The 18,784-nt window shown below is 34.2% G+C and overlaps 2 protein-coding genes across 2 annotated transcripts in view; one reads left to right on the plus strand and one right to left on the minus strand.

Moving 5' to 3' along the window:
- Positions 1-18,784, minus strand: part of LOC126910485 (soluble calcium-activated nucleotidase 1-like) — a 219,825-nt gene that overhangs the window by 197,725 nt on the left and 3,316 nt on the right. The gene's annotated exons all lie outside the window — the stretch shown is intronic.
- Positions 2,746-5,392, plus strand: LOC126910476 (zinc finger protein Noc-like). Its single transcript, XM_050693080.1, has 2 exons — positions 2,746-3,006; positions 3,636-5,392. The coding sequence occupies exons 1-2, from the start codon at positions 2,938-2,940 to the stop codon at positions 4,839-4,841; spliced, it is 1,275 nt and encodes a 424-aa protein (XP_050549037.1). The 5' UTR covers positions 2,746-2,937; the 3' UTR covers positions 4,842-5,392.

The following is an 18,784-nucleotide window of genomic DNA, read 5'->3' on the forward strand; positions in this document are numbered from 1 at the left end:
CCAAATTGACCCAAAAGCCGGTGACATAAATTTGTAAGGTACTCACTTGCTCGAAACAATCGTTTAGGTACAATTTTTCATGCGTTGGGTCATCCGAGACAATAGTTATTTCCTTGTAGGGTAACTACCGGAAGGTAAAATCTCTCTGGAATTTTTTATCCCAATGGCCAGTTTAAAAATGTGGAATATGTTAAAAAAACATTATGCAACTAGTAGACAAAATAGAAACACTATTAATTGTTTAAAAAACTTATTGGAAAATTTCAAATAACGTGCTTAAAATGAACTTAAAACGAAACATATTATCATATAATAAACATAATTAATTCATGCAACAATTTGTTTTCTTTATTTGATTTTCATGTTTGAAAATATTTGACGATACCAAATTATTTTATATCATAAGTAAACAGTCATTCGTTTCAAAGTATAATTTAAAATAAGTTATAATTAAAGTATTTGTTTTTTTTTTTCATTGTAATTTAATAATTTTTGTAGACATGTAAAAATTATTCATTAAATGGTAATGTAATGTGTGGCACTAACAATGTACATTTTGCAATAAGACATTTAATTCAATGACATGAATTTAACAATGAATGATTTAGTTAGATTACCGTATCTATTTACAACACAAAAAACTATTAATGTAGAACGTTACTTATACAACTACAAATTAACTGTGATTATTTTTTTATTATAATTTATAATCTATTCCAATTTGTTAATACAATGAATTATGTTTCCTTTTATTACGTGGTGGCATAAGTTTTTAAGAATTGTTTTTATTGTATTTTACATAAACAAATATATGTAACTTTGTAACTTGTAAAAATAATTATACATTTCAAAACCATGTCCTTTTTTTTTTGATAATATTTGAAAATGTTTTAGTTTTAGTTTTAATGAACGTCCGTATATTTTTGGCTTTATGTTTTACAAAAGTTTTTCATAAACTCTACTTAGTTGTTTATGCATCGAATATTTTTATCTTCCTATTAATTTTGCAAAAACAATGGCTTGTCAATCATTAATAAATTGTCAACTTGATTATACGTTTAGTATTTCGGAACAAGAATAATAAAAACCAAATTATTCATATTGAAAACTTTTAGATTTCCTAACAGGTGAACATAATTTTAATTCTTAGGGCAGGACGAAAAAACCTACACTTAGAAAACTACGTTGAATAAACCGAGTTAAACAATATGTAATCATTGTGTTTGTTTGTGTGTGTGTGTATATGTTCTTAAAAAAAATAATAATAATAATTATACTCTGCCATTAATGATCGGGGCAATATTCGAAGGTTTGTTTTTTTTTAGTTGAACAACAAATTACAACAACGTTGTAATACAATGTCGATAAACTAAGCGTGGGGTTTGAAAAATAATTATCAAACACCGTACGTTTTTTTTCGCAGTTAACATTGTTTTACATACAAATGACTTACGGATTATATTATTTTCAAGTTAATTTGTTATTTATATTACATTTTCCGGAACAGCGTTTTAAACTCCGCNTTAACATTGTTTTACATACAAATGACTTACGGATTATATTATTTTCAAGTTAATTTGTTATTTATATTACATTTTCCGGAACAACGTTTTAAACTCCGCGCGACTCTACTTGTTTGAGGATATGCTGAAATTTTATACATTTTGCAATTACATCATAAAACTACGCGTTACAATACAAATGCGATAGAATTTTTATGTTCATCATTCGAGTAGATTATGTTTAAAAAATACACCTCAACGGCAGCATATACCGGTATATTAAATGTATTCAAAATTCATGTGTAAGTAATGGGGTGTTTTGTTTCTAACCGCATCACAATTGATTATTTTCGATTGACATTAAGTACCTGTAAATTTTAATACTTTATTGTGATCATGTCGAGTTATTGTATTATAATTTTATTTGCATGAACAATAGATAATCAGGTAAAAGTGGTAATAAAAATTATGTGTAATATATTTTTGTTATTGTAGTTGTTATGAGTTATAACGTTGTTATGAATGTCACATGGTGCGGGTGCGGCTAATATATTACAAGAATAATAGTACGAGCGGTTGTAAATGTCCTGCAGTTGCCTGTCGGTCGGACCCACTGCCGCCACTGATTAAGTCAGGAGATACACGCGCGCTCACGTACTTACGTACGTCTGCCGGCCGCCACTGTTTCCCCCCTCGCCATCGTCCACCGACGCTGTCATCGCATGGCTTACAAGCTCCCTGGGTGGTACAGACTTTATACTCCATCATGAGATTATAAAGATTTTATACATAATGCATAATATAAATATCTAATAGTTGTAGTTGACGGTAAACAAATGCTAGTTGCACACTCGCTCACATCGCATCTTGACGTTAATAATTTATCATCCTAGACTTGGCCAATTAATTCTATTTATTTAACAGAAATTTTTTTTTAAATTTACTACACAAAATTATCTCTCCTCTGTAATTAATAAACAAAATGCATTAAGGGAAAACGCCGTTAACTAAAAATAAAAACATTACATTTATTATTTATAACTTTGTATTTTTTTTTACACGTAGAAAATTCTACGTCTTTTCGTACTTGTAAAATTTTGTGCTCTATAACAGACGGAAAAACATGGATAACATTTCAATGTGTACAATAATTATCGTGTGTACGATAATACCGTGCCGGTATTACAACCGCGCCACTGTCGGCGGATACGACGTCGTATGGCCGGAGGACTCAAAGACTCATCCAGTCTACCAGCGCGTATGTTGGACAGTCTTTCTACGACACCAGTGCCGTAAGCATCTCGCTCGTTTACTGTTTGTAGTGTGTGTCCGACCGAAGTTAAAATAATTATAGTTTGTGTGAATTTTAATATTATTTGTGAATTTCGATTTTGTTTTCTGTGAACTGTGATCCAATTGATTACCGTATTCGACTATGGCAATTATGGATACGAATTCCGAGAATCACCAGTATCAATACATTCAGGATAACTCCATGGCATCGGTTAGTTGACATATTCTTGAACAATTTGACTTTTTTATTTTAACAGAAAATACTTGACGAACACAAATATACACTCGATGTGTTCGTTCGCTTTTTATAATTTAGTTCAAATATCGTCACTGCCTTCACTCATCTGTCTTTTGCTCGAGTTTCAATCAAACGATTGTAAAATACTTAAATTGTCTTTTCTTTCTAAAATGTGTTCATATTTTTCAATCATTTTTTTTTAATTGGTTTTCACGAGTTGGTTTTTATTAATCGCCCGCACAATTTATTACCGTAAAACATTATTTTCTCTTTATACACTAAATAAATACAAAGTGCCGATGAGAATTCTCTGAAAAGATTAACCCCCCCGTGTATGTGATGATAATGGATGGGCGGTAACCGCGTTGGCACGGTCAAAGAATTAACCGCCGATGAATTTATTACTTGTCGGCCGATCGAAAAACGTCCTCCCCCCGAGTGTGTATGTATACGGAGTTACTGCATTATTTATCATTGTGACAATGCGTGTCATGTTTAACGACTAGGCCGATAACAATGACTTTAACCATTATCGAGTCATCTCGAGATAATCTATTATTTATACAAAAATTGTAATTTTTCTTTTCATTTGTTATTTTCAGCTGGATTCAAAGACAAGTCCGCTGGCCATGTTAGTGCGCACCTGCAGCCAAATAGGCGCTGATCCACCGACGGTTCCTAAATCCAAGAAGCCACCGACACCAGCCACGACACCTATGACAGCTGCCGATCGTCCACACAGTGCTTCGCCTGCTGCCGCTTATCATCTGAGCCAAACCAAGCGCAACTACAACAACAATTACATTGAAGATCCAAAACCGGCAAAGTTGAATTTTAAACCGTATGAAAATACTGTACTCACCCATAACAACAACAACGACGATGACAGTAGACCCAGAAGCAGTAGCTCCGAGGACAACAACGCGAGTACCAAGAAGAGGAAGTCGGCTTCTCCTCGAGACGATTGCCTGACCGCTGCCAAGAGACGAGCGCCCGAAACAGAACAGCAAACCGCTAATCCCATCATAAGATCCGGTTTAGAAGTGATGCACGGCACTAAAGGTTTTTGTCCTCCGCCACCGTCGTCTTACAAGTCGGACGCTCTAGCCGCTTTTAGGCACACGTATTTACCCGGTGCTCCTTGGATGGCCGCTTCGTTGGCCGCCGCCGCTGCAGCCGCTGCTCACCACAAACCTGCCGGTGGTGATTGCAAGGATCCAATCTGTCTGTCTACCGGCGGTTGTGCTGCTTCCGCTGTTAGCCCATACCATCACTCCGTGATGGCTGCCGTTGGATGTCCGGCCGGTTGTACACAATGTGATCAGCAACGTTACTTATCTTCGTTGATGGCGGCCGCAGCACCATTTTACGCCCCTTCCGTGGCTCGCCCGTATACATGTAGTTGGGTGATACCGTCTCCATCATCACCGGCAACGGAATCACCAGCCGCTGCGCCTTCGTTGTGTGGCAAGAGCTTCAGCACGTCCGAAGAACTATTGCAACACATTCGAACCCACACTTCGGCCGCCGGACCAATGTCACCAACTACGGCGGCCGCAGCTGCAGCATTTTCCGCCTACAACAATCACTTGTCCAGGCACTTGTTCCATCATCCGGCAGCAGCTTCACCGTACGGTGCATCTTTGCCATACGCCGGCAAACACATGCCGCCACCGTCTCCGTACAGTGCTTTCAACCCCACTACCGCATACTACCCAGGGGCCGCCGCTGCTGCCGCAGCCGCCGCTTATCATCATCAGCTGTACGCTGTTCCCGGACGCGACGGATCAGCTACCGTGAGCCGTTAATGAAACTCCCCCGGAATATAAATTGTTGTTATGTGCCACTGTGATAGCGTTTATTTGAAAGGACGCCTCCTACACGAGGAGCAGAAAGACTTCGGATCGTTTAATCTCCACTCTCCTCATGAATCGATGATGACTATTGTTTTTTTCTTTTTAATCATTTTTAGTATTTATTTAAAAAAAAAATTGTCTAATTTTTTAAAAGGAAGAAGACATTTTGTTATTGATAACCGTACTGCGGTTTTATGTTATTTTAGTCCGTGTACATATTCCGAGTGTGTGTGTTACTAAAGTTAATTTCACATTATTAATTATGTTTTTTGTTAACATCAGGTTATGACTTGATTTCATTTTCGAATCATCAAAATTTAATAATTGCAATTTTTATTTTTTATAGACACGTTGTTATTTTTAATATTATTAAATCAAAGTTGATATATAATACTCAACAATGTATTTTTTTTTCAATTGAATTAGTTATTAGTTATGTATACAGATATAATAAATATGTATAAAAAAAAGTAAATAAATAATAAATAATAAAAATCACCAAATGAGAAAGTAACTATTTTTTTTCATTTATAAAATCACTTTCCTTTTTCTATCATTTTACTAAAAGAAATAATAGAATATTATAATTCAAACAGTAATTTACACTGCAACATTGAGAGTAATTGGTGTATTTAAAGTGTAGGCTTATGGCTATTATTACTGTAAGTTATCTATTACCGAGCTGTTGGAACTAATAAGTATCCGTGGTACCAATGATGTAAGAATATTGGTTGATTGCATTTTTAAATGTGTTCAATCAAGTCCAATAATCGAAATAAGCGAGGCATAATTTTCTCTTGAATCACTATGTAAAAAATTAGTTATTTTGGAGTATAATAATAGAAGGACTATCACACAACGATTACTACAAATTGGACAGTTTAATTTTTGTTGGTCAGCTTCGTAATTTGCATTTAATTACTCACCTATTGAAATGCGTGTTATTGTCAGTAGAGAAAACAGCCATTTGAAATTCCAAATGACATCAAATCATGATGATTATGTTATGATATTTTTTTCTGCTCCTATCAGTGCTATAAAAAGTGATAAACATATTATTTAGAAAAGTTTTTGTGATTTTAATATATTACAAGGGAATCATTACTACATGAAGTATTTAAAAAGGACAACAAACATGAGAGTAATAAACTATTCTTTGAAATTTCTATCTAAACTAAGAATTTTTACAATTCTGCACATATATTTGCTGTTATCGCTTTGGTTTGGTGCTGATAATACCAACACTCAGCAGCTATTATTTCAAGATATAATAATCAGGCAAACTAGTCGTTTTATGTTACGTTTGAGAAGCGTCTGAGGAACCAAAGTCACGTGGTTTTTGGTTAAACATCCGGTTATTATACACGTGTAGTATGCACAGGGGTTATGGAAACTTTCGACTATGATTAATGCACCTTTGGTCTTCTGTTGTAATAGCTCTGCCCGTTAAAAATGATTAATGCTCAGCGTACGACTTCAAGGCAAGAAGACTCCGGCACACTTTAGTCCGGCTGAAAATAAAACAATGTTAGAGATAGACGCTTAAGTCGGCAAACTCGAAAAACAAAAATTTCACGTGAAACTGTCAACTGTCAAACCATCTCCTCGTTTTGCTGCTGATGACGTGTCCCCGTCATTAGTATAATAATAATACATTATATGACACAGTATTTGACTCGACAAACACACTAAGCAGTTATAATGGCACATCAAACCCGAAGTCTATTGATGGCTCTACAAAAATTAACATGCCGTAAAAAAAAAACAGCTTAAATAAAATACACATAACACTAGACATAGGTAATTGACATATGCGATTAAATGAAATCGTCGGGACAATCGAATATGTTAATATTGTTCGTTTAATATTTATTACTGACGGTAAATATTTAATAAAATATCGCAGTACATACAAGAGAGTCTATCAAATTTAATTGACAGTTTGACAGTGGAGTCGCGATAAAACTTTTCTAAATATTACCGAAATGCAAACACGCACACGGTGCTCTGTAGTAATACACACATTGTATAATAAAATGAACATTATAGTTGATCGTTGGTTTTCTTATTGAACAGAGGTGTATACGCATTTCAATATAACCGTCAAAATTATAATAAAACATAAATGACAGCCGTCGCTACAGACATGCATACCCTTTTTATAGTACAAACTGTGAATTCGATTTCCAATGACGCCTTGTGCAGAAGTTATTTTTTTTGTATAATGCAATAAGTTTACCTATCGATCACATGGTATACTCATAAGTCAAACTTCATAGTCTCACACTTCGCCATAGTTCTTAAAATTCTCAATCCTTAGTCGTATTGATGCACAACACATTTACCATTACACGTACACACACAGTGTGGTGGGGAGCATTCGATATAAGGAAGCGTGGGCGAAAATTCATTCTACAAAATATGGCCTAATAACTGCTATTTAATATTTTTATGAAACATAGGTTTTTTTTTCGAAAGATTACTCAACGTCATAACCTCCTTGAAATTCTTCGAAAGAAAAAAAACCCATAAATTAACACCGTAGTAACTTGCGGGGTATAATAATTTGACACTCTGTTTACTCAGATTTGACGTCGTTACTGATTGAATAATGTATACTAAATAACCTCGGAAAGCCTAAACAGTCCGTCCAGTGTGTAGTCGAGCCGATGCTGTTAATAGTAATAGTGTTGTATGGGTCGTACATGAGTTATGAATCTCGCGGCTACGTTCTTGTAGTCGACCCAATGGGTTACAGCGGCAATATTTTTTAATCTTAATGACTCCCACTGCTATCGGATGAACGACAGCTATACACTCGGTGCGCACACACGATAACATTACTTTAATTTCACACAGACAAGTCCCCGACGTGGGAAAAATCGTGTCGAAAAACGTTTGGGATTCTGACGGCAGTTCGGTCGTTTTTTGATAACATTTCAATACACCAACCAGCAGCTGTTGTCTTACGTGTCGATGTCACACACAATAGTAATCCTCTCAAGTCTCTGTACGCCACCTACTAAACGATACTACACGTTATGTGTCGGTCGCCGTTTATGTACTTGTAAACATATTAGCTGTTGTAATACGTGTAGTCGCATGTAACGGATAATAATAGAAAGAAAAAAACGAGTAACACGTACAATAAATAATAATATATTCAGAGCTCGATGAAAAATTGAATAACCTAATGAAGTCTGTTTCCAGTCAACGATTCAATAGGGCGCATCGTCGAACGGGCGAGGAGGGGAAAGAACTGCAGGAGAATAAGAAGAAAAAAATCGATTGTCCGTTTGACAAGACGAATTACACACGATTCATTTGTCTCGGCAATAACAAACGCGGGACTCGACCAAATTAATCAAGTCTGTATATGTGCACTGTTTTGTCTGTTGGTGTGTCTGCGCCGTTTATACATGTGTATTGTGCTTGGATGGACGGTTTTCTTTTCACGGTTTAAAAAATGATTAGTTGTGTGTGCGGGGCTGGCTCGGAGGCCAATGAATCATGTTGTAAAAAAATATTCACTGTGGCGGAGGGGGAGCTAATTCTGTCAGCAGGGAACCAGGTTTGACACGGTCCATAATTAGGACACACTCTCGTTTAATTACGCCATTAGGATAGAGGAAAGGCAATCATTAAAAAAAAAAAAAAAAAAAAGGAGAAAATGATAGCTAATTTGTACACGTCACGAGCAAACATTTATCATAAATATACGCGCATGTGAATAGTAGAAACAGAGAAAAAAGGGAAAAATCAAATGACAGAGAATAACGAGCAGCTTTTTTTTTTTATTTTGAATTATGCAAGTAGTATATTTTACTTTGTTTCACCCCTTGCCAACCTAACGGCATCGGAGGAGCTAAGTTATTGTGATGGGCAAACAGTGATGACGACGACGATCAATTTCACAGACAGGCTGAATAATACATAAAACGGAGAAGAAAACCTTATGTGTGTACATGCTTTTGAGAGTGTAGCTGTACGCATACATAGTTGGTTATTTCCAAAGCACTGTTATCGTTACAAAAGGAGCTAATGTCCATCAATTTACTCCTGTTATTCTAGTAGCGCTTTTTGTTTAATTATATTGCCAACCGAGGTGCTAATTGACAACATAAATTGCTTCTATGTGTCACAGCCTAGCCGATTTAACTAACAGACTTGGAGAAATCTTATAAATGTCAGTGCGATGAACTACGCGTAGAAAGTCAAGTATTCTTCATCTTAACGTTGAAATTATCAGCAATATGTGAAAAAATCATTTTTCTCTACTTCCTACATAGAATTGATTTATGTGTCCTCTTGGTGAATATTAAAAATAATTTATCTGTAGTAATTCAACTACTTTCTATAGTCAGTGCGTATGAAGAAAAATCGATTTTGTCTGACCCATCTATCTTTATGAACCCCCAAGAGAGTTGTAGTTGTCGACCGTCATTATGAAACGTCATTATCTGCAACTAACAAGGGTCCCTTGTCCGCAAAAAAAGGGGGAAGTCATCGTAGCTATTAAGTTGCTAGTTAAATTATGAACGGCTGCACTGAGTATTTAAAAGTATCTGTCAATGTTCCTTTATTCAATCAATCCTCTGTATTGTTCTACCTAATATTATGAAAAAACGCGTTCGAGTTCTTGACATTTTTATCGATAGCTAATAACGAACATCAGCTGTAATGATTTTTTCTCGCCTCTTACCGAATCAACTCTCGCTTTACAACATTCAGAAAATAATATCAATCGTCGGTATCGCCTGTCTATGTTATTGTGTTTATATAACAAGTTACTACAGTGAGATGTGGTAAGCCTTCGAGTGTACCGTACAAGATCAAAGAAATCTCTAGATTTTCGCTCGATTAAAGGTTCGTAAACAACCGTTAAAAAAAATCAAAAACGCAGTTAAACGTCCGACGATTGAATGCTCCGCGCCCATTGATTTTCAGCATGTTCTCCTCCCTACACCATTGTGCGGGGTAATTCTTTGGCGTTCGATGTATAATGATATAGAATTCATATCCCTCCGGAATCCCATGAAGTTAAGTTACTGTGTCTCGTGGTAAAGAGTCTACATAAATATTACAGTAGTACAAACTATAATAACTGTAATGAAGTATAAAAAACTCGTGTCACAACGTAATGCCGTTATTATAATATAACTGCGCTGTCCGTTTAAGTATTAATGCGTTACCATCACGCACTGTCATTCATTGACTATTCGTTATGATATTTACTATGCAATTATTATGATTTTTCCGACCTTGGCGAGCGGCACAAAGTTAAGGTTCACATGATTTTCATGTATTTAAGTTAAACTCGTGTCAAGTGTTGGTTTTCACAACAGCTCTTTAACACAAAGACCGTAAAATCATTTCATTATGCAATTTATTTTAGAGTCACCTAGAAAGTCAATGCAAATCTGCTTGGTGACGAAATAGTAGCCATTTTCAGATGTCACTTTGTCCGCAGTAAAAAACGCTAAAAAAATTGTGTTTTTTTTCTTATGAATATTTATGATGATCACGATGACTAGGTACCATTAGAGTTGTTTAAAATAGCATCGAAAGGCGAACCGACGTAGGAAACCATTAACAGGTCATACGAACTACAACGGCAGAAGACTAGGTCGTATATCACCCGAATGTCGTTCATGATTTGTCTAATATAATATATTACTAGCATTAAAGAAAAACTAGTTTCGTAGTATAATTTTTACTAGAATAACATTTATTTTTTATTTAAGACGTTTAATCTAACGATTAACGACGTATTCAATATTTCCAAACATGTCTCATTTGTCTTCTTGAGTGTTTTTACTTCTTGTCCCGATCACAATATATATGAACACCAAACCTGTTTGATGTAATTATTATTATTTGTGGACTATCGGGTGACTGCGGACGGTCACCACAACTGGATTTCGAGTTGTGGTTTCGATTATAAGTCGGGCCGGGACAACTGTGACATATGCACGTTTGCTGTTAAAATGTCTGTCTGTTCTGGCGTTTGTGGAGACATTTACATGACACTGTACAGTAAAAAGTGATGTAGTTATTGAGAAAAACGATAGTCGAATTAATATTAGTCGCCGTGACCATAAAAAAATACTTTGTGAGCAAAAGCAAGGGAATAATCTAAAATGAGAGCAAAATGTATAATTTTATTACACCAGCAGTGTCTGCTGTTGGCCTCGTTAATTAGACTCACGTCCCATTAGATATAAGTGCCCCGGACGTCAAATTGTTCAGCTCGGCGTATCTGTCATGAAGCCCATTAACGTCTGAACGCATTATGCAGACCCGACATGATTCGTTATGTAAAGCTAATATAATACACATTTGTATCATTCACTTATTTTTACTCGTTGACGTAGAGAATTCGAAACGCAAAGAAAAAAACTATTTAAACACATCTGTATGTTTGTTTTTAATTTTTAGTTGAGATATTTAATGTTAACACAAGTTTTCACAAACAATTTACTCTTCATGAGTTCGTTTAAAAGCTTAAATTCATTTTATTAAAACGCACATAAAATGCAAAAAGTTGACATTGATATTGTGAAAAATTAACAGTTTTTTTTTTCAATTTATGATAGAAATACTTTCTAAAGCATAATATTAACGACTCGATTTAATACAATTTTAAAACATATAAAAACATTGCGTAGTTCTCGAGCTATTAGGTTTTTTAAACTGCGATAATCATCAGCGATAATTTTTTATTTTTCGAGCTGAATCCTTTAAGTTTCGAAATATACATCGCATAGTCATTTACATAAATATTTATATTTTTAATTATTCAATGGAACGTACAATTTATTGGCACTTAATTGACTAGACTAGTGAAAGATTAAAAATGTATCGAATGATAAAATTTTGTTTTAATTTGTAGGTTATCTGTTTAGTGCGACTGATTTGTTTACCTCTTGTCGTTTTGACTATTTATTTAATCGTTTCGACCGTTTATTACCACTTGCGAGACGAGTATGCCATGTGAATGGACGTTTCCTCGTGTCAGACCTTAAAAGGGGAAAAATAAATGAGCTGATTTTGGTTGATTAAATTTACACGCTAACACACTCCAGTGACCTTCGTATCAACACAAATGTTAGGTCGTTAAAAGTGTTAATGTTATGCGATGGATATATATTTCTTTACTTAAACAAAAGGGATGTGTGCTGTAGAATATCAACGAAAAGGACATATGCTGTGTAAATATTCGTTAATATCGCCGAAAGGGGTTTTTTTATGGCGTCAACGGATTTATGAGTTACCCGCCCGGTACAGTTGCACGTTATTATGGATATTTAGTAACTAACATGTCACCCTAAAGTTAATTTGTATTTAATACCACCAAAACGTCGGAAACTACTCTACAAGTTGTCACGTACCCGTTTCCTTTATTGCACTCTTACAAACAATCAGTTAAGTAACGCTAGAGAATCGTGTGTGGTCTACTGGATCCATGTTTTGCCGGCACACCCGCCTTTTCGTTTGATTTAAACGGCCCGTGTAAAATGTGCCCGTGTAAGGTTTATGGCCGATACGGTTCGGCCCTGACATTGTATAGAGGCACAAATGAGCTGAGCCGTATCAAAGGTATAGATCTCACACTGTCTCTGTTTATCAACAACGATTTAGTACGCGGGTGGGTCAGAGCCGATAATGTTAAGTCATGACATTTCTTTGTGTTGAAATTGCCGGAAAAGTGTAGTAATCGTCTAGATAAATGGCTTATAGTGAAATGTATAAGAATGAAAAGTTCAATCGTTGCACAAAATGTGGTGAATTAAGAGAATGCTATAATTGAACATAATATTAAATCGTATAAATTTTATCACAAATCTTTACGTACTGTTAGATGTCGGATCAAGACGACAGCTGTCAATCAATCTGGAGATTACTGTTTATAAGAGAGGATCGAGGAATGAAGTTCTCGAACGAAAAGTTGAACGATAAATCTTGAGTGGTTTATCGGATTAGAAACTCGACAAAGTGGCAAACCATATACTTGCCGATATAATAAAACGAATGAAAATGGCAAAGAAAGATAACCCAACTGGGCCATTCCATAATATATCCAGTTATAATTCAACTATATCTTAAGATTCAGTGAAAACTTTTAAAGTTGTGCCACTACGTGAATCCAAGTAGTCAAAATCTAGTTATCAAAAGAAGTAATTGAGAGGGTATAATAACACTAAATAAATACAAAAGTTCAATGAAAATGTCTTTGTAGTAATAGGTTTACAATGAAATAAAACAACGGTAGTTCAGTAGAGCCTGTACGTTAAAAATACTAAAGTGCTTAAAATGTTAAACGTAACTTATTATAATATTTGATTTAGTTGAATGAATGCAATTTAGTTGGCTAAAAAATAATTACTTTCAATAAAAGACATAAAACATAAAACTTATTAAAATAAAAATAAAAAATGTTTTATCACGTAATTGTACTTAAACAGTTAAAAGTTGACCATCATGATGACGCATAATAAATAAAAGAAAATTATACATTATTTATCTTGTTACAACCTAAAGATTAAAATGTTTAATGATTTGTATAAGCTATTATTTTAATTAATAAACTACATTTTAAAAACAGCCATTGGAGTTTATGAATGACATCTAGCAAATTTATAAGATTAACTGCTTTAAATTAATGAGTAGAATTTAATGAAATAACTTTATTATGCTTAACTTAATTTATAATAAATAAAGTGTTATAAATGGCTTATAGATTTTTTCAATTATCCAAAGTCAAAAATACTATCAAACTATAAAAAAATATAATGTTGGTCAATAGTTTTGATATGGAACAAATGACGTGAATACTTGGTATGAAGTTATGGAGATAAACAATGATTAATAGTTTGGTCAAATTGATGATGATAAAAATAATAATAATAATAATAAATCTGGAAACGATCGTAATTGTTAGAATTAATAATGCCATCTACCACAGGGGAAACCAAATATGGGCTCAATACTTGTTCACAGAAAAAAAATGATTATGTTAAATAAAGTTACCGATTTAAGAAGCAGTGTTGACATTTTACAGGATATATCTGTTTTCAGCAGTTGTACATAACCGATTTGCAGCGCTCCGGGTGGTAGTTACAGTGGTGCGTATACTTACACTTGGATCGGTGACACCTTTCCATGATTAGTTTGCCTTATTGCAAATCCCAAGACAACAGGCCTGGTGGAGTGTAGTGTAATATTATGTGTGTACACATGCATTTGTTATCATCATAAGTCCACCAACCGGTTCGAGTTGTGTGTGAGTACGAAAATCCGACGGCAAACCTCATAGCCGGCGGCAACTTCGGACCCGACGCGTGTGGTCTCGCGCACCGGACCAACGCCGTTGATTTATGACTAGCCTTTTGTCTTGTTCGGAAGTGCACCCGCCGTCGCCGCCAAGCGTTTCTCTCGAGTCACGACAATAAATGGGGGCGACCGGCACGATGCGGTAAACACACATAAATAAATAATAATATGTAATATACGTAACTCGTGTGTGTGTTTATCTACCTAAAAAGAAAAAAAAAATTAAGCCTCTGCCTATGTATTAAAGCCATGATGGCTTGAAAGGGTTCTCGAAGTTGTTACACGAAGAGCTAACCTTTTACATGACCTGAATGTGGTCACTCTTTTACCCCTTGACATTTCTATTGTTATCGATGTTGATTGTGTGGTTGTGTAGGTATATCTGACGAGTTTCCGAAAACTGGGAGCTGCCGAAATGGTGCATAGTGTTGTTTGTTGTATTTTATTTATGTAAACCTATCCTGGATCAGTTAAAAAAATTATATACTTGAAATAATTTTCTAATTAACTTATGATAATTTTATTTAATTCAATATTTTTAATGATACATGGATTATTAATCAATTACAAATATTTGAGGAGTTAAAGTGGGTGAAAGATTATATAGAGTCTTGATGATCGTGAGAATAAGTAACATCTGAAAATATTGCCTCTCTTGTCTCATAAAATTTAATTTGTTTAATAGGACCACCTTGTAAACAACTTTTAAAAATGGCTTACTGTTCCTCCTCGTTTGTAGCGATCAAATTTATTTAATTTACAGCGATTCGATCATAGTTTTTTCTTTTTAATTAATATTCGGTTGAACATCATACTAAAATGTACAATATTTTTTCATCGAAAATTATTTTATAGGAAAATAACTATTCTACAATATAACGATGAATGGAACCTTTCTCGTTCTTGTTTTTTGTATATATTTTTAATTTAATAGGATATGTTTGTCATGTCGTTTGAATATATATTAATATAAAGTAAAGTTTTCGTTGAATTATTTATGATATAAATAATGCTTTTAGCGAGTAATATATGGTCTTTATGTCCTACAGACATTATAGTGTAGGTGTTGCCATAAAGATAATATAATACTAGAAGTTTTTATACTCACCAAATAGACTGCGTAATACATACGTAAATAGAAAAATGAAATACTATAAATTAAATTATTTGGTAATAATTCTTTTGATATCTATGAAAAAAAATAACATTTCACTATCCTATTAGTAATATAAATATAACTATAATGAAACTAAATTGTATTCTCGAAGCAGATAAGTTCTAACATACTTAAAGGATCATGTATACTGAAGATATAAAAAATATGTAATTTTTGTATTTTTCAAGTATTGTAACTGTTTACTGGTTTCTTACGTATCTTAAGGGAGTTTTGAAAATGTCTCAATATTCCTAACGTTTTAATATCCTTTATTGATTTATGACGGTTTACATAATATGCTATAACATAAAAGTCACACGTAATCCCAGCCATACGGAGGATTTTTCATGTAATATTTGTTTAAGACGCTGTTGAGTGTATTTACATTTCATCTTAACTAAATACACAGAACACAGCGCTTGTTTTTAAGCCAACGCCGCGTGGGAACATATTATTGTTATAATAAAGTATAAAGTCTTTTACAAATATTATTTTAAAATCGTTAATTCCCCGTAGATTTTTAGTCGATCTCCGGGAAAGAACTATCCACCAAAGAAAGCTTATGCTCAACTGACATTTTATCATGCAAACACCAGGACCTGTTGAGTAAACGGTTCTACACGACGATAACAACGAGTGTCTTAAACAGAGGCTGTGTTTTATTTTACAATATACACACAGCAAACGTTTTAACTTAATGATTCGAGTCGAGTGTCGCTGCAATGTATTATATCAGCGATCCAAAAGTCTAATATTGACTGTTTTTCCAATAATGTACTCCCCTCGTGTTCTGCTGCTGGCGTATCGGTGTACCCTTCATGGCACAAGAGTCTTCTTGCGTTTTATTTATATATCTGTCTAGTGAAATCAATTTGTCATTGGGCCCGCTCTATCGACGGTAATCGATTTGTTCCGGGGCCACATACGAAGAAAGGTTTTTTGTGTGTGCGTGTTGCCGTTTTGTTGTCACAGGGTGGCGTTGCAGCTGTACTCGATCATTTTTTATCCACTGAAAAATATGCCGAGTTCATCGTGTGGCCCATTAAACGTCCATGTACACAAAGGGCGTATCAATAGACTGCCCGGGTGTCAGAGTCAGCGGATGTCATCGAATGGATGTGCTTGCAGGACAAAAAGTACTGTTGCGATATTGTGGTCACCGGTCGTCGCAGAAAATTCATCAATATCCCAATGATAATGCGATTTTATCAGAGGGAAATGAAGTCTGCCACAACAGTAATGATAAAATTTATTTTTTATTTTGCCGTTTTCTAAAAATGCTTCTTCATAAAAAAGGATTACAATACTGTATGTAAGAGACATGCGCAAGGAAAATAAACATTGAAATCATAATTTATGCTTTTACTCATACCATTGGGGGGTAAATGGGGGTGTAAACCTCATAGGGGGTTCGTGTTTGTCAACCGACTTTGATTTATGAGACTATCGAACGATTAAGCAGGAAGTTTGATGACGTCGTCGTCGTCATTAAAAAAAAAAATTAAATAAAAAATAACGTCTAGAAGATAAATTATTAATGTGAAAACCTTATGTAGAACTTTCACTATATGTCGACTAAAAAGTACATTTTCATACTTATTAATAGTGTTTTTTCAAGGAAAGTTAATGTATTGAAGAACTGCGCATTAAACAGACACAACATGTTATAATTGTGTTAATCAAATGGTAAAATTTACTCTTGAATGAGCGTATTTTTTTATATTTATGTCGCATAAAAATACATAATAACAGCGTAAGAATAGTCAAAACACATAATAGATGTTTCTCCATTGTAATATAATCAAAAGAAAAAACATAATAATCTCATAAATAACACAAATAATAATGATACACGCCATCATAAGGCCGGACGAGGAATAATTTATCGCCCAAGGAAAAAATATACAAATAAAAAAGGGATAAGGTACAATGATGATTTATACGTAGCGTGGTAGAGCTCAATTTGTCAGCGCACATTGAGCCTTCTTAAGATTTCATTTAACTGTACAACGATTACAAATGATTAGATAACAAAACAATTTATTCAAAACACCACTTAATTTATTTTACACTCAGTTTCTATAACCAAAATGAAAAAGGTGTTTGTATTGTCGACAAGGGTAATCTCTGTGTTTAAGGGAGTTAACGCGCCGGAACACGCTATTTGTTTTATCTTTTCATCTCGAAGAATTATTTATCATTTTGACATGATAACTTGTGGAATTATAACATTTACACTTTATAATGCATACGATGTTAAAATAAGTTCTTAGTTTCTATGATTAATCCAAACCAAATTGGCCTACCTAAGCTAATACGGATTAAAATGTTGCAATTAATGATAAAAAAACCCATTAAATGCTTAAATAGACAGTGGTTAAGTTTATTGTACGCATAAATCTTTAACGAGATTAGCCCTTTTCGGTACTTAATGGCCTTTAATAGATTAATGCAAATCAGTGTAAACTGCATGCGGGTACAAACTATTAATGAAATATATTAACTGAACGTTAGTATTCAAAGCGACACAGAACACATATTAAAAATGGAAAAAAGCGTATTGTTTGTCTCTGTCGTTAATATTTGGTATATGGTTAATGCCTCAAGTATTTTCGATTGCCTGTTGGACGAGCGAAATTGTAATTCTACCTTTTTTAAGTACGGGGTGTAGTTTTTGTGTTTATTCACGAGGCTTGGTTTCTATCATGAACCCTGTCTATGGATGATGACACCCGTTTGCGCTAAATGTCAACATTTCTAAAATAGATAAGCCTCTTGTTGACTGACGTTTAATACAAACATGAACAAGGGGCTGAACAAATGTATACTAAACATTCTACATGAATGGGTGTGTCGAATAGCAGACTGTCTTGCACTTTAATATTTTTCGATAAACACATTAAATAATCAAGTTTGTTTGTATTTTAGTAAAACGCTACTTATACGATTCTTTTTATAATTGGTGCAAAGGTAACTGTAAATAATATCTATATAAATTAATTTAAAACTTTAAAATATATAAAAATTATATCATCCCAATAAATCTGTTATTTACTTAATGTCTACTACTTTATTTGGTTATATAAAGGCATTTTTTTTTTTTTCTATCAATGTGTTAGACAAGTATTTTTTATATATAAAATAAAAATAAAGACATAACTAAAACCCTTGCCTTTCTCACTACGTTTGTACAGTTCTCATAGGATTTAATACTCTAAAGGACCCTGGGATCTCTAGTTGTACATCTAAAATGCACATTATCGTCTCAGACTCGGAATGCATAGGCATTCGTTTTCGGAAATAATACGTAGTCTTTTGAGCAGGTCAATGTCGACCCACACACTAATCACTAACGTGGACACATATGACAAAACAATAATGGCCATATTATTCGTATCGCACCATA

The sequence above is a fragment of the Daktulosphaira vitifoliae genome, unplaced genomic scaffold (genome assembly GCF_025091365.1).
Source record: "Daktulosphaira vitifoliae isolate Bord-2020 unplaced genomic scaffold, ASM2509136v1 Scaffold_1, whole genome shotgun sequence".
Classification (NCBI taxonomy): domain Eukaryota; kingdom Metazoa; phylum Arthropoda; class Insecta; order Hemiptera; family Phylloxeridae; genus Daktulosphaira; species Daktulosphaira vitifoliae.

Bases quoted from the DNA above. Each gene is read 5' to 3' on its own strand.
- LOC126910476 (XM_050693080.1), top strand. From the start codon at position 2,938: ATGGCAATTATGGATACGAATTCCGAGAATCACCAGTATCAATACATT. The intron at 3,007-3,635 runs GTTAGTTGACAT...TGTTATTTTCAG, and splicing joins AGGATAACTCCATGGCATCG to CTGGATTCAAAGACAAGTCC.